This window comes from Lagenorhynchus albirostris, chromosome 1, assembly GCF_949774975.1.
Source record: "Lagenorhynchus albirostris chromosome 1, mLagAlb1.1, whole genome shotgun sequence".
Classification (NCBI taxonomy): domain Eukaryota; kingdom Metazoa; phylum Chordata; class Mammalia; order Artiodactyla; family Delphinidae; genus Lagenorhynchus; species Lagenorhynchus albirostris.
Window position 1 is genome coordinate 188,593,747 of NC_083095.1, and position 14,383 is coordinate 188,608,129.

The 14,383-nt window shown below is 43.6% G+C and overlaps 2 protein-coding genes across 3 annotated transcripts in view; one reads left to right on the forward strand and one right to left on the reverse strand.

Moving 5' to 3' along the window:
• The window catches only part of CACNB2 (calcium voltage-gated channel auxiliary subunit beta 2), a 399,819-nt gene that overhangs the window by 361,940 nt on the left and 23,496 nt on the right, over positions 1–14,383 (forward strand). For both annotated transcript variants that reach the window (XM_060162984.1, XM_060162992.1), the window contains 3 exons: positions 4,674–4,807; positions 8,492–8,572; positions 9,030–9,088. In XM_060162984.1, the coding sequence (XP_060018967.1) occupies positions 4,674–4,807; positions 8,492–8,572; positions 9,030–9,088 (274 nt within the window). The remainder of the gene's footprint in view (positions 1–4,673; positions 4,808–8,491; positions 8,573–9,029; positions 9,089–14,383) is intronic.
• Positions 13,275–14,383, reverse strand: part of NSUN6 (NOP2/Sun RNA methyltransferase 6) — a 108,166-nt gene continuing 107,057 nt past the window's right edge. The window contains exon 14 of the mRNA XM_060162865.1: positions 13,275–13,797. The gene's annotated coding sequence lies outside the window, so the exon portion shown is untranslated. The remainder of the gene's footprint in view (positions 13,798–14,383) is intronic.

Sequence of the window (14,383 nt, forward strand, 5' to 3'; positions counted from 1 at the left end):
TTTCAGATAAACAATGAATCATACTTTTAGTAGAAGTCAATATTGTACCAGACATACTTGAAAAATTTTTCATCGTCTAGCTGAAATTCATTAACTGAATTTGTATTTGCTCAATCTGGCAACTCTGCCATTCCGTGTTGAACTTGGAGTTCTATATACACAGGAGACGAATTGGTCAAATTGGATGAAAACCCATGATCAGAGTCTTAGTTCGCTAAGAGGTGCAATTGAGAGCCAGAGTAACGTGATAAGGGTTGGCCAGTGGAGCTTTTGTGGATTTCTAGGAAGCTGGAAGTGGGACGAGGTCAAAGACAGAGAAGCATGCATCCGTGGAGAAGTCTAGGAACAACGCAGTTGCACTCTGACTGCCTCAAGAGCAGGACCCCCTTGTTGCTGACGATCATGCCTTGTTCGTGGATGCGGGCAGCTTTCAGAGACGATGCCGGGCTTCTTAGGAAAAACTAGAGGACTTGTTGAGTGAGCAGAATCTGAGCACAATCAGAAATAATTTTAGAGGGTGTACTGATTTCCAAAACCAGGTACTGACAACGAGCAATAATTCTAAGTTGCCCCAAATTAAGTCAAATGATATGTTTGAAAGGAAGCATCGGAAGCCTTTAGGTACGGTGTGAGGTTGATGTCTTCTCTTGATGGTGGCTGAGTAGATGTTCCCTGAGTGCCCAGGCGACAGGGGGCTTATCTATGCCCTTTCTCCAATGGGTGGAGTTGCAGGGATTATGATACAAACCTTAGACTCTTCCTCTGTGTCTTCAAAACTGTCCCGGAGAGTCCTGAGGACCGTCACGAGGCTCCAGAAATGTGAAAACGCCAGTTCACATTGTGATAAAGTGGCAGCTCTGGCCCCAGACTGTCAACCCCACTTCCGTCAACCGGGAGGGGTTTTCCATTCCCTGTAACCGGAATGTAGCCTTCTCACCGTTTCGGCCACATCACGAGACCTGGCACGTGCTTCCTGAAGAATAAGTAGTGTGTTTGGAAAATAACATTTCATTTTTGTAGCCAGATGTTAGGCATTCCTAAGCATCAAGTTCAATTAAGAGTTTCATATAATACAGATGATTTTTTTATTCAATGTCCTGAGACCAACCATAGTGGAAAAGAATATAAAAGAGAATATATATATATATATATATATATTATATATATATATGTATATATGTATAGCGGAATCACTTTGCTGTACAGCAGAAATTAACGCAACATAGTAAGCCAACTTCAGTTTAAAAAAAGACAAGTTAACTACGAAGTATGTTCTTTAAAACACGGATAATTTTTGTTTTCGGAAAACAATCTCTCCATCATCTTGGCCTTACAATGTGAAAGTGTTGACATTTTTACTTGGTAAAAAAAATTAAAACCACAGTGTAAAGAAAAAAAAGAGATTGTAAACTTCACTCCCTGAGTTTTATACAGAGACAGGACTTTGGAATCACTTTTCTGAATCCCAAGAGTAGAAAACATGGTGACTAAGTGAACAGGAAATTTTAACCAACTGCAAAATGTATAATGGGTCCATCAGGCTACTGCTATAACTTTCGTATCAATACTACAACTTACTTAACTGAAGACATCAGAAAATTCGACAAAGAGTCTTCCACCCCACCTGCAGGGAACCCTGCCTAATCTATCAAATGTGGATAGACCTCCTGCCACCATCGTCATCTTTGTTTCCCGAGGCCCTACCTACAATTCACCTCACTCATTGCGAGACTAAAGAACAGAAGCATTTGCCCAGAGGAAATATAACTGGAGGTTCTCCAGGATGTGGAAAGGGAAAAATTTCCACCTCACCCCTGGGGAACGAGGTAGTAGTTGGTTGCACAGCGCATACCCCATACCTACACATGTGTGTCCGCACCCTCTGCCCCAGATGCCACTCAACTCGACCCAACTGTCTAAGATTATGTCTAAATTTAGAGTTCAAGAAATGTTCCCAAGGGTCTCTGCCCAAATAAATAAATAATTTTTAAACTAAAGCGTGCTAGTGAAGAAAAGAAGCTATTTTTTAAAGGAAGCAATTTTTCCCAAGTAAATACTAAGGTTTGCCAAGGTATGCCAATGCAAGTATGAAATTAGAAAGGGGAACATCTCACCTCTCTCAGGAGAACCATCTGAGCCTAATGAAGTATATACAGAACTATGAAAAGAGTTGAAGGCGCCCCTTAACGCACAGTAAATTTCTTTAACGTGTCCTGAAGGTAGCCAAATGTTTCAGGATTCTGCGTCTCAGGACAAACCCAGATGCTTTTAGATTTCAGTTAACCAAAATCAGGACGAGTAAATGGCAAAGTCCTCAATCTAGGATTTTGAGCCCTTGTGTCCAAATACAGGTAAATTTCAAACCTGACTCAGGCTATGTGAGGGGGCAGCCGAATATCTGGGCAATGGTACAGCTCACCTTTCTACACGTTTCCACTCTTCCTTTAAATAAAAAACCCAATGGACAAATCGTAAAATTCAGTTCATGAACTTTGCCGTCCCAGGGTCCTGTCAACAGTGACAGGCCATTAGGCATCCTCAATTTCAGAGAGGCTCTCAAGGGGACTGTCCCTTGAATGTGGCCTTTATCAGCCCCGTAAAAGACTAGAAAGGTAGAAGCATATGGGCATTGACCACCAGAAGGGAAGCTTATTTGGTTTGGCTTAAGGCATACTATAGGAATAATGAAAAACTGAGCCAGATCCTCTTCCATCTCATCCAGGAAGACGTGAATAACATGCTCCCTAAACTGAGATTCAGGGAAGAGCATCATCGGGTGGTATACACGTCAGCATCAGTTCAAACCACTAGGCACATTTCATAACATTTCCATTGTACAACACGTGCGGAACCTCTTAGCTTATGCAAAGGCAGAGATGGGGCAAAGAGAAAGGCATACCTACTAGGTATGCCTGACTATATACCTGAAATTAACTCCTTGTGTTATGACTGTCACTGGAGAAAGAGCATTCTTACCTCATCTTCATGCAAGCAAGAGCTGACATTTGCAACACTGTGCTAACGATGTCAGGTGTTCGCTCCATCCCAGAGATTCGACCTAATCAAATGCAGAGGAACAATTCAACAGGAGAGCCTAGTTTTCGAAAGGCTGAGTGAATCATCTAATATCCGTAATAACTTCAACACTGAAAAATAACGTGATGCCTGTCAGATGATCTCCAGTCATTTGGAAAGGTTCCAGGCGGCTGTCAGGAGCACCAGGGCAGCTTATGTTTCACAGGGGATGGAAGCTAAGGTTTTGCAACACTGAGCCGTCCATCCTTTCGCAATAGTAATTTTGGTCCTTAAGTCTGAATGTACTGTGGTTTTTGTTAAGAGAGCTACATGTGTGATATGATGCTCTCCCGGGGCGAGTCGATTTCTTCCTCTCTTCTTCTACTTGACCTCACCTAAAGGACACAATAATTTCCTAGTGAGCTCAGCTCTGGAATATCTTCCTGAATCCTGACACTGAGGACACGAGCCCACCTGGGAAGCTTAGGCAATTGGATGAGGGCACCGGGATTGTGGCGGGACCTCGGCCGGGGGGTCATACAGCATCACAGAGGCAGAAGAGCTAGATTCCAAGTTTTCACCAAAAACAAGTCCCTTCAACTCTGAGAATTTCTTTTCAATCTTGAAAAACAAGAGAGTTGCAGTTGATTTTCTCAAACGCCTTCCAGCTCTGATTCTACCGAGGATCGAATTCTCGCATGATCGCGCGTGGGTGCACAGTATAAACGTCACAGCGAGATGCTGGATCTTTTTTCATTGGAGACTTAATTCTCCAGGGCTCTGTTTTCAGGACCCGAGAGTTATAAAGTTGAAAACATGTGGAACCACAGATCGAAACCCCTCATTCTCCAGATGAGGAGGTCGGTGGCATATTCTCTCGGGTCTGCCTGCCCTTCTGCAACTGCCTCTCATGTAAATGCAGTGAGTTTATATCAAATCATCGGGAGGCGCCTTAGGTCATTGTATGAGATTCATTTCATTTGGACATCATTGGATCCAGGGGTTTCCAATTAGTCTTCAATCAGGCCTGCCTCGGGGGTGCTCACATCATCGTGAAATCATTTTAATCTGGTCCATCCTGGTCCCTCCAGAATCATTTGCCTTGTGTATAACTTCTTTGTGTTGCTGGGTTTAGGATTTTCTATTCTCTCTTTCCCTCAAGTGCCTGTTGTGATTTCGGTGAACCTTTTCACACTGCCCTTATTTTCACACAAAACCAAGCGCAATAAGATATCAGAGGCACAATGTGATAAAGGTTTCCCATGTAGTTGCTGGTTATCTGAAAGCTGCTTTAAGCTCTGGGAAGAAGTGAAGGTGTTCTGTCCTGTTACTCATAGACAGTTGATTTGGAAAATATCATATTATATTTGAAACAAAACTACAAATTAAAAACTTGTTTCTCTGAAAAATCTTACTCGAGAGGTGTAGCATGAAACGGATGTGTCCAAGCACACAGATATTATGAGAGCATCTTTCTGTTTGATTTGATTACATTCTTCATGTGCTGTACCTTGAAATTGTACTTTGTTTACTGTGCTGAGCACTCATGATAGATCTTTGACTGGTTAGTTTTGTTTGCTTTTCGTTTTATTTTTTTGATAACCGATTTTTCCTCTCCTGTCTACCTGATGATTTTTGAATTGTTTGTCTGTATATAGCTATAGACATAGATGCTACTGGCTTAGATGCAGAAGACAATGATATTCCAGCAAACCACCGCTCCCCTAAACCCAGTGCAAACAGTGTAACGTCACCCCACTCCAAAGAGAAAAGAATGCCCTTCTTTAAGAAGGTAACATGAACTTCCAAGCTTGCGTCTGTCCACGTGCCCAACTGCACTACGTCACATTTCTAGTCCTGTGGACTGTCTGCGTCCTTGATAAAGCCAATAACATGCATGCTTTGTTATTCTTTGTTTCTTTTCCATGCTGCTGTAGCTAAGCAGAAGCAGAAATCGGTAAGTTCACATTGACATAAGCTGTGTTTATCCTGCCCCTGGCATCATTAGCATTCAATCCCACAGTTTTATTCGATACAATCAGTTCTGTCCTATGAAAAGAACCTATCAAGCCGCTAACTGAGTCCATGCATTTCCAACCAACTAAATTCGGTGAGTGACCTGTGAAATCACCATTGCAGTACTTAGCCTTTTTGATGGAATAATATCTACCCCCCCAAGGGCATTCGTTCCAACATTCAAGGAACGTCAAACGCTGACAACTCCATGGAATGCACCTCTCCTGTGCATGCTTCTGTCTCTTTCTCTCTCTTCTGCAGAAATTTAACTGATAATCAAGCCTATTAAAACCATCATTATATTCTGGTTTAGGATATCCAGATACATAGCTTGTACTAAAACATTTTTTTCAATTCTTCAATTTTTAATTTAGTCAGCATTTAAACTTCTGATCCACTAGGAGCAAAATCTGCCGATGAACAAGACCGGTGGGAAACTGCAGGCTTGTTTTGGCGGTTTACTCTGAGTTTCTCCTGTTGTCATATGTAAACCCTCTCCCAGTGTTACTCAGACCTCAGCATCCCCCCGTCGGATGGCGGCACGGTGGCTGTGCGTGCGTAGAGCCTGTGCCGCTGGCCGACCAAGATGCTACCCAGTGATGTTTTTCGTCCCCTGACTGGAAACTAGGCTATTTCTGCGCTCCACTGATTCCAAAGTCTGTTTCCTCCAGCACATTTTGTAGCTCCAAAGCGTTATTTTCTAAGGATACCTCCCCTACAATCCCCTTCTTTCCTTCCCTTCTTTTACACACCACTGCCCACCGCCTGCTGTGCTGTGCTGTCTTTTAGAGTTATTCTTTGTGACGTCAGCAAGTCCGGCATAACCTCTCATGACACTCAGGGGTGGAGTAGAATCTACTCCCCCTTCGACTGTCCACGCCCTGACCTCTTCTCTGTGCACGAGGATTCTGCCCTGTGGAGGAACTCTGAGTCATCAGTGAGGTGTCCGATGCTGAACTGTGTTTCGTTTTATTTTTTAAGTAAATTATGGTTGCTTTCATCATGGAAGACCTAGCCACTCCAGGCACAGACTAAAACACCTGGATTTTTGTGTGAACACCGAAAGCCCCAGCTGGATGTCCATCCATGACAGTGGGTCCATGTCTCTGGTCCTGTCTTCTTGTCACGGCTAAAACGTGCAGCCAGGTGACTCAGTGTTCAGAGCAGCAGAAACCTAGAAACGCAGCCTTGCTCAGCTGCTCTGGGCTTTACAGAACAGCGACAGGAACGAAAACCACGTTCGCTGATAGGTTTTTGGAGTTTGCTGACTCTTAAATTCCAGAACTTGAAAAATGTTTATCGTAGTTCTTCCACTAAATAATTGGAACACATTACACTTAGCAGGAAAGGATAGATGAAAAGGATGGTGTCATGATCCGTAGAGCACAAAGTACCAATATTCCATCAAATAAGGTCATTTCTGCTACCCTACTGATAAAAAGGCTGACTTACCAGCACGGGCAACACTTTGCTAGTTGGCAGTCACAAATCAAAGGAACCCAAGACCCGTCCAATACTGGGCCACTGCATATTTAAAGGCCTGAAATAAAATTTCTTGGGAGCTGTTCCTAAAGTGCGTGCAACTTATAACAGTGGAAAAGGTATTCTTAGACTGCATAGTTATAAGGACTTGGTTTCTAAACACTTTCAACATGATCTCAGGTGGTATAAATGCAATAATTTCATGAATGAATTTGATGAATGAATTTAATGTAATCATTTCATGAATATGCTTATGATGCCTTCGGCACCGGTATTCATTCTTCTTATGTTACTGATGACGTGGTCAGCTTCAATGTAGAGTTCAGAAACCAAAAGAAACAACGTGAGATGCAATGATGAGATTATTTGCCACGTTTTAAGTTGCTTGTAGAGTGGTGCTTGCGTGGCATTTGTGCTGTCACTGTATTATGTTTGTCTTGGTTTTTTTTTTTCTTCTGTTTAAAAATGTCTTCCACCTTGATTGTGTCTATTAAAATTCACTTTGAAAAAAAAAGAAAAAAAAATTCACTTTGAACACTGAAGTTTTCAGCAGTAAAATCTGACAGCCCAGTCACAGTAATATTTTCTCGCCTTGGATTAGATTGTCTGTGACTCTTGGCAAAAGCTCAGATGGAACCTTTTGAATTTGAAATGCTTTTTCATCCCCTCCCCCTTCCCCCCAGTGAGTTAAATTCGATCAAAGTCAGAAAGTTCGTGAAGGGCCATTTTAAGCAACAGTGACATGTTCTGTCATGCGACAGCCTGGTACACTAATGACGTTCACATTTGCGATTTGTATCAAATTCTCCAAATAGTTTGGAGAAGATTTTTCTTTGGGTCTGTGTGATTCTTAAAATATATATTTTTTCAGACACTCCTCAATGCAGGAAGATTCCTGTCACCATGATTTGTTTATCCCAGTGTCTCAGGCCAGAGCTCTTTCTTCTACATTAAAAAAAAAAAAAAGTCATTTTTGGGGTCACTTTAACATTTTCTGCTATTAAAATAGGGGATTTTAAGATTATCAAACAAATGAGTTATCTAATTTTTGGAAAAAACTTTATTTTCGTTATTTTATTGGAAGCAGGAGAGCTGAAAATTGTTGCAAGTTTTAGAAATTGCTACAAAATTAGGTCCTCCCCCTGCTCTTCTAAAAAAGAAATAAATTATTGTGGGAGGGCATGAATTAGTTATGTAACAGAAACACCTCCTAAACAGTTCTTAAGAAGCATATGAGATGTGCAAGATGACAATGAACATTTTGAGGCCGCGGAGGCCTGCTTGGATATATTATCACACACACAGAAACCACCTTCCCTCCAAGGCACGTAAACCTTACATTTCGAGTGTTTAAGTTCCAAGGGATAGAAACCAAAAATCTAAAAATGTGAGTCCCTCAGCTGTGAATAGTGATCGTGATTCCCTCTACTGGAACAAGCATGCAGGCTCATCTAAACTCTCACAGCAAAACAGAAACTGTCAAGTATTTGGTAATGTTTTGAAATGAGGTTTTATCCAGGTAAGACCAACATCTAAGACCCAAATTCTTGTCCTTGTAATTAACCACGTGAGGTCTGATCACGCGACTCTTGAGAAAACTCAAATGCCACCTGAAAAGCAATATTAACCTCTAGTCAAGCCTAAGAGCACCTCTCCTGCATGAGGCATGTTTCTGTCCTACCAACTAGCTTCTGTTCAAAAGCGGCCCCTCCTGCTTTAGGAACGTGAGGAGCATTTTTTAAGGAGAGCCAGAAAACTGTAGAGAGCTCAGTCACTTCGTAACGTGAAGGAAATAAACCCACCCGGTCTTGGATTGGGTTTATTTAGAAAAAGAGGCAAGTGAAAAAAAAAAAAAAAAGGAAATGACTGGAAAGGTAGTGCCTCGTATAGCAGAGTTGAGACAGAACAGTTTATACATAAAAGATTTGAGTTCCTTCTGCCTTTTAACCGTCTGAAGGCATCTCCTCTCTCTCTGCAGACAGAGCACACCCCTCCTTATGACGTGGTCCCTTCTATGCGACCTGTGGTCCTGGTGGGCCCCTCTCTGAAGGGGTACGAGGTAGGTAGCTGCCCTCGGGAGTACCCTGGACCTTGCATGCCGAACTGCTTTGCGACCCCACCTCCCTCTCCTGACTCTTGAACTTAGAAAAGAGCTGCGGCAGTAAAGCATGTCGTTCTCAAGCCACAGTGTACGTTGCTACCTGTTCTGTTCTATTTTGTTTTCTTGGCTGTCGCCTTGTGAGCTACAGTTGACTCAGTCTGGAGAGAGAGTATCAACTGGAGAGTGACTGAAACCCCTTGCAACGTCATTAATTGTCACTCCCAGAGTTAGTCTGGGCAACTTTGTCTTTTTGATTGTTACTGTATCAGAGCTCAGCGACGGAAAACAGGGGCGACCTCACATGCTACTTTTTCCCAATGGAAAGCCCAGGTTTTCAGACATTCTTAAGGGTAGTAAAATTGTTTTATCATAATTAGTAATATTTTATTGTCTCTTATTGCTTACTCAATTGCAGGTCACAGATATGATGCAAAAGGCATTGTTCGATTTTTTAAAACACAGATTCGAAGGGCGGTGAGTATTTCAGAATTCTGGGTTTTGTGGATTTTTGTTGTGAAGATGATGAAACCTGGGTGGGACAGGCGTGTGATCCCAAGAGGAAACTCACTTCTGAAGTCTCCGTGGTGACAGGAAGAAAGTTCCATTCAGTTCGATCGGCTTCAGTCAATATTTGTCGTATTTGCTTGGCACCTCCTCAGCTCTCTGTTCTTACACCTGCATCCGTAAGCTGAACTTGGCCAAACCCCTGCTGACGAATCTCACCCTAAATTCATGATCAGCTGGCCCTCAACGCTGCCCAGAAATCATACTCTGTATGCCTCTTCCATGCACTTCTCTACTCTTCTAAAAGGCTTTCACACCACTTCCTCTCTCATCAAACCCTTCTCCTCTCGAGCTGTCCCGGGAATTTGCTTCCTATTTCATTGAGAAAACAGAGGCAAACAGAGGAGACGGTCCAAGCGATCCCACCACACACCTATCCCCCCTTGTGTATTTGCCTGAATGCTCCGCCTTTTCTCCTGTTACTGTGAGCAATGACCCCTACCTGGGTGCTAGGTCCCAGTTCCCCATCCCCACACCAACACAGCTATCACAGCCCTTCCCTCTCTCCTCGGCAGTATTTCTCCTTCTAATGGAAACACCATCAGCACATAAAAATGGAGTTGTTACCCCTGTGGCAAAATTTGACCTCATATGCCCCTCTAACTGTCCCGTTTTCCTTCTTTTCTTTATAGCAACTCTCCTTGAACAAGTTGTGTGTATTTGCTCTCTCCTGAGTCTTTTGAACCTACTCCAGTTACCTCCCCATCACTTACCCCAAACTAGTCACGTCAGATCACCAGTGACCTTCACGTTGATAAATCCAGGAGGGGATCCTCAGCCCTCCTCCTAATCAACATGGCGGACTGCTCCATCCTCTTTTAAATACTTCATTTGCTTGGTTTCTAGAGCCACGCTTTTCTGGGTTTCTTCTATCTGACTAGCAGCTCCGTTGTCTCCTTGGCTGGCTCTTCCTCATCAGCTTGACATCTTGGAGAGCCCAGGGCTGTCCTCTGTCTTCTCTCCTCTATCCACACTCCCTCCTTTGGTGATTCCATTCGATGTCGGGCTTTTAAATAGCATTTCTTTGCTGGTCTCTCCTCTGAATCCCAGACCCATATGTCCTACTGTCTGTGCAACATCATCACTGAGGTGTCTGACACTGAGGTGTCTCATGGACTTCTCAAGTTTGACCTCCCAACTCCCCCCATCCCTGACCTGCCCCTTTCCGTCTTCCACCTTTCCATCCATACCTCTTCGTCTCTCAGTCCCAAGACCTTCCGCCCTGGAACATGGACTCATCCTTGACTGTTCTTTTCCCCTTACGTTCCACATGCAAATGCTGTTGTCTGTCTCTTCAGAATATATCAAGAATCTCCCCACTTCTCACGCATCCTCTGCTATCCATTTGGTCTGAGACACCATTGTCTCCTCCCGAGATTAGTGCAGTAAACAGCCTCCTAACTTGTATCCTTGCTTCGAGCTTTGCTTCCTTCAAGTCTGCTCTCAATTCACGACCCTGTCACACTGTGAGCTGGATCTCGTCACTCCCTTGTTCGGATCCGTCAGGTGGCTTCTCTTTCCCTCAGTGAAAATCAAAGTCCTTCCGGTGGCCTACACGGCCCTGTGTGGTCTGACCATCCACATCCCCACCCGCTCCTTCTCTTTGACTGTATGTCGTACTCCACTTCCCTTTGCTCATGCTCTTCCTGCCTCTCACTTCCTTGCTGTCCTATGAGTGTTCCAGACAGTAGATGCATGCCCGCCTCGGGGCCTTTGCACTTGCAGCCCCTGTGCTAGGAACTTTCCCTCAGATATTCTCCTTGGTGTATGTGCGCGCGCACACACACACAAGCACACGTTCTCTCTTCCTTCCCTGACTTTTTCCCCGTAACTGTTTCATGAGTTTTATTTATTCATTTCCTTTGTTGTCATTCTCCCACAATTAGAATATAAGCTCCACGAGGGCAAGGGTTTTAGTCTGTTTTGTGAACGGTGGTCAGTTCTCAAGGCCTAGAACAGTCCTCAGCGTGAACAATGAATGGATGGGTGTTGAAAACACGTCTGCTGGAGGGATGCAGAGATGTGGAAGCCATTCACCGTGTCTGCCTGTGAGGAGCTCATGTGTGAACCATACACTGAGACCTTGAGCAGTAAAATATCAAGTGAATGAAAAGACACTGACTTAGGGATGTCAGCATCCAGGAAGGGTTTTTAAATGGTACCTAAGATTTTACCAGTGAGTTAGGAGGAGAAGGGCATGTCCAGTAGAGGGTCTAAAGTGTGTGCAGGAATGAAGGTGCATCCTGGATGCCACCTAGAGGTCTTCAGGTGAAGTCCCTAGGGTAGGGGGTGACCGGTAACAAAGCCGGGCCCATCTTTAGTGTGTCGTGTTAATCAGCTTGGACTTAATCCAGCCCTTTGCCTCTCCATCCCTTCAGCAGATACTTCTTGAGCATATTCTATGAGCCAAGCATCGTGAGACGCAAAATCAGACGACAGCCTTGGCTTCGTGGAGTTTACTTAGGGTCTATTGAAAGGAAGCCTTGAATCGAATAACCAGTGGGCACCATAGTAAAGGTTAAGCCAACTTCTGAAGCACCAAAGATAGGACTGGAGTCTAACATGGAAACTTCCAAATTTAAACTAAGAATAGATTAGCAGGGACCTGGGAGCACAGAGAGCGAGGGTATACTTCTGTATTTTTAATGAGACAAGTTGGGTGCCTCTCTTCTCCGCATTCCCTTTCTTCTCCAACCTGACAGTTACAAGGACAGTAGATGGAATCTGTAGGTTGCACTGTTCTTTTAGATTTCTCAGTTGAATACTCCCTTCCTTGACCACACAGGCTCCTACAAGTGTTTCTGATTTATATTGACTTCTGGTCATGAGGTAGGAGATGGACAGGCCCCAGGCTGAGCAGCCGTAATTGGTTGCCCGCTGCCCTTTGACAGACCAAAGATGGGCACAGGCAAGATGACTGGCCAGAGACAACCCAGAAAACTGCCCCCATATAAGCAACCTCAGCCACCCCAGTTGCACACAGCTCACGGCCAGTTTGCCCGTGTGCTCTTCCACACGCACTTTGCTTCTAATAAACACTGTCTCTTTGCTGAATTCTTCCTTCAGAGAAGACAAGGACCAAAGTCCTTCTTCCAGCTGTTCCACAGTGGGGAGTCAGGAGGGGAGGCGGGCAAAGAGGGCAACGTTTATAGCAGGATAAGTATTGTTAGTCATCAAGCAAAGGACGGACAGAGATAGAAAACAAAAAGTAGAATCTATGTTTCAAGAAAAAAATAGAATCTATGTTTCAATAAAAGACTTTAGAATCAAAGTCTGCCTAACCAAATGCTCCTAAGTGGATACTTTTGTTTTTCATAACTTTATGAAATATAATTTATTTCGGGCCAGGAAACACAGCTTGGTCCTTGGCTTGATCCAAGGCTATCAGGCTCTGGCCACGTATAAAAGGCATACCTCTAATCGGGCCCATGTAGGGCCTTCACCTCTTTATTCTTGACTTTGTCATCTATCACCATTTGGAATTGTCTACACGAGCGTGCTTACCCAGAAAATTCTGCTAGAATAGGCACTTTGCTTTCCGTGCCTGAGTTAACCCACTGCCCTTTTCTAAATGCCAAAGATGGGGAAATGAGGTGGGGTTTCCTGACTTACCACTTCTATTTCAACCTAAGTTTTGAACTTGGAAGATAGATTCCAGCCATAGGGTGTATCTTGGACCCATGTTCTAAAGTATCAGCCATCCAGATTGAGTTCATTTAAGAAACAAACAAAGGCAATATCTCAATGTTGTATCCGTCTTTTGTTTCTGGCCAGAAGTAATTTCCATATGGCTTTATGGGTGGATCTGCCCTGGCTCATCTGAACTCATAAAACTGGGGTTCAACACTCTAGACCTGTGATCACCAAATAAAGACCCTCAAAGGAAGCAACAGGGTCCATAAGGGAGAATTTCAAAAAGCCATGCAAAACTTTAACTCCTTTACTCAAGGCAAGACATGCAGAGTTACTGAATCATTCGGTGTCTGCTTTTGGTCACCAGACAGCAACAGAGGGTGGAAATTCATCCCAGGTATCAGGTGTGTCTAATTCTAAATAGACCTGTAATTCTAGAAGGGAAAAGTGAATGACTCCTGAATTATCTATTAAATAAACAACATTTATTTTTTTTTAAAAAAATGTAAAGCCCAAGAGGGAGAAAATAGGAAAGGAAGGGCTGGGGATGAAAAGATTCTTGACAGGAATTCTTTTCCGTCTGAAACCCGGTTAGGTTCGTTTGTGGAAGCCCTGGAGAGTTGTCAGGGTCATGGTCCTGGTTGTTAAAATAGCATTAAGTGTGTCAGGTCAAAGAAGAGATGACGAATCATTATCCTTTCTGTTATGTGCAGTAGAGGAGCCCATTTACAGTCGGATCCACCCTAAACAACTGTGTCATCCCGTGAACAAAGCAATCTTCCTGTTCACCTAGTAGCACGACAGGTAAATTGACAAGAAAGTCGGGGGCGAGAAGGAAAGCCACCATCAGTGATGAATTCGGTTGTCCTCTCCAGTGATTCTGAACATGTCAGCTCTCGACACAGAAGCGTTCAGAATGCATACTGAATTCTGTAGGGATGGGTCCGTGACCTTGTGTGAAGGAATCTTCCTGGAAATCAGTCATCCTGGAAAATATTACATCACTTTGTCAGGTGGGAAATGTACTTAGACGTGAGACAGCTTCTTCTAAACCGGTGGTTATCTACCCTGGCTGCATATTAGAATCATCTGCAGAGGTTTAAAAACAAAAACAAACAAAAAACCCACCAAAGACTTATATCCCACCTGTGACTAAGCGAAACCTAGAGTCTAGGATGGGACTTCGTGTAACTGTAAAATCTTTGCTGGCAACTTCGATACACCGTGAGGGTTGAGGACTGCTCCTCTACACTGAATTGTCCCCAGAATTTGGCCCTTCGGACTTTCAAGGTCTGTTTTTTTTGGCGGAACCTCTAGTAATGACTTAAGGAGTTGCAATAGAACCGTGGCTGTCTTCCACAGCCTACAGAGAGAACCACGTAAGCAGTCTGGTTTCACTTGGGAATGCCTTGGGAAGTCATAAGGAAACTAAATATGTTTAAGTTGATGTGTTTAGTATCTCTTTTCTGGTTATCGTTTTTTCCACGTTCAGTAATCCTGTCATCAAAGTACAAAACGCTTAATCAAGTAGACTTACTTTTTGTAAATAGGAGTCCCGCTCCGTGATAAAAA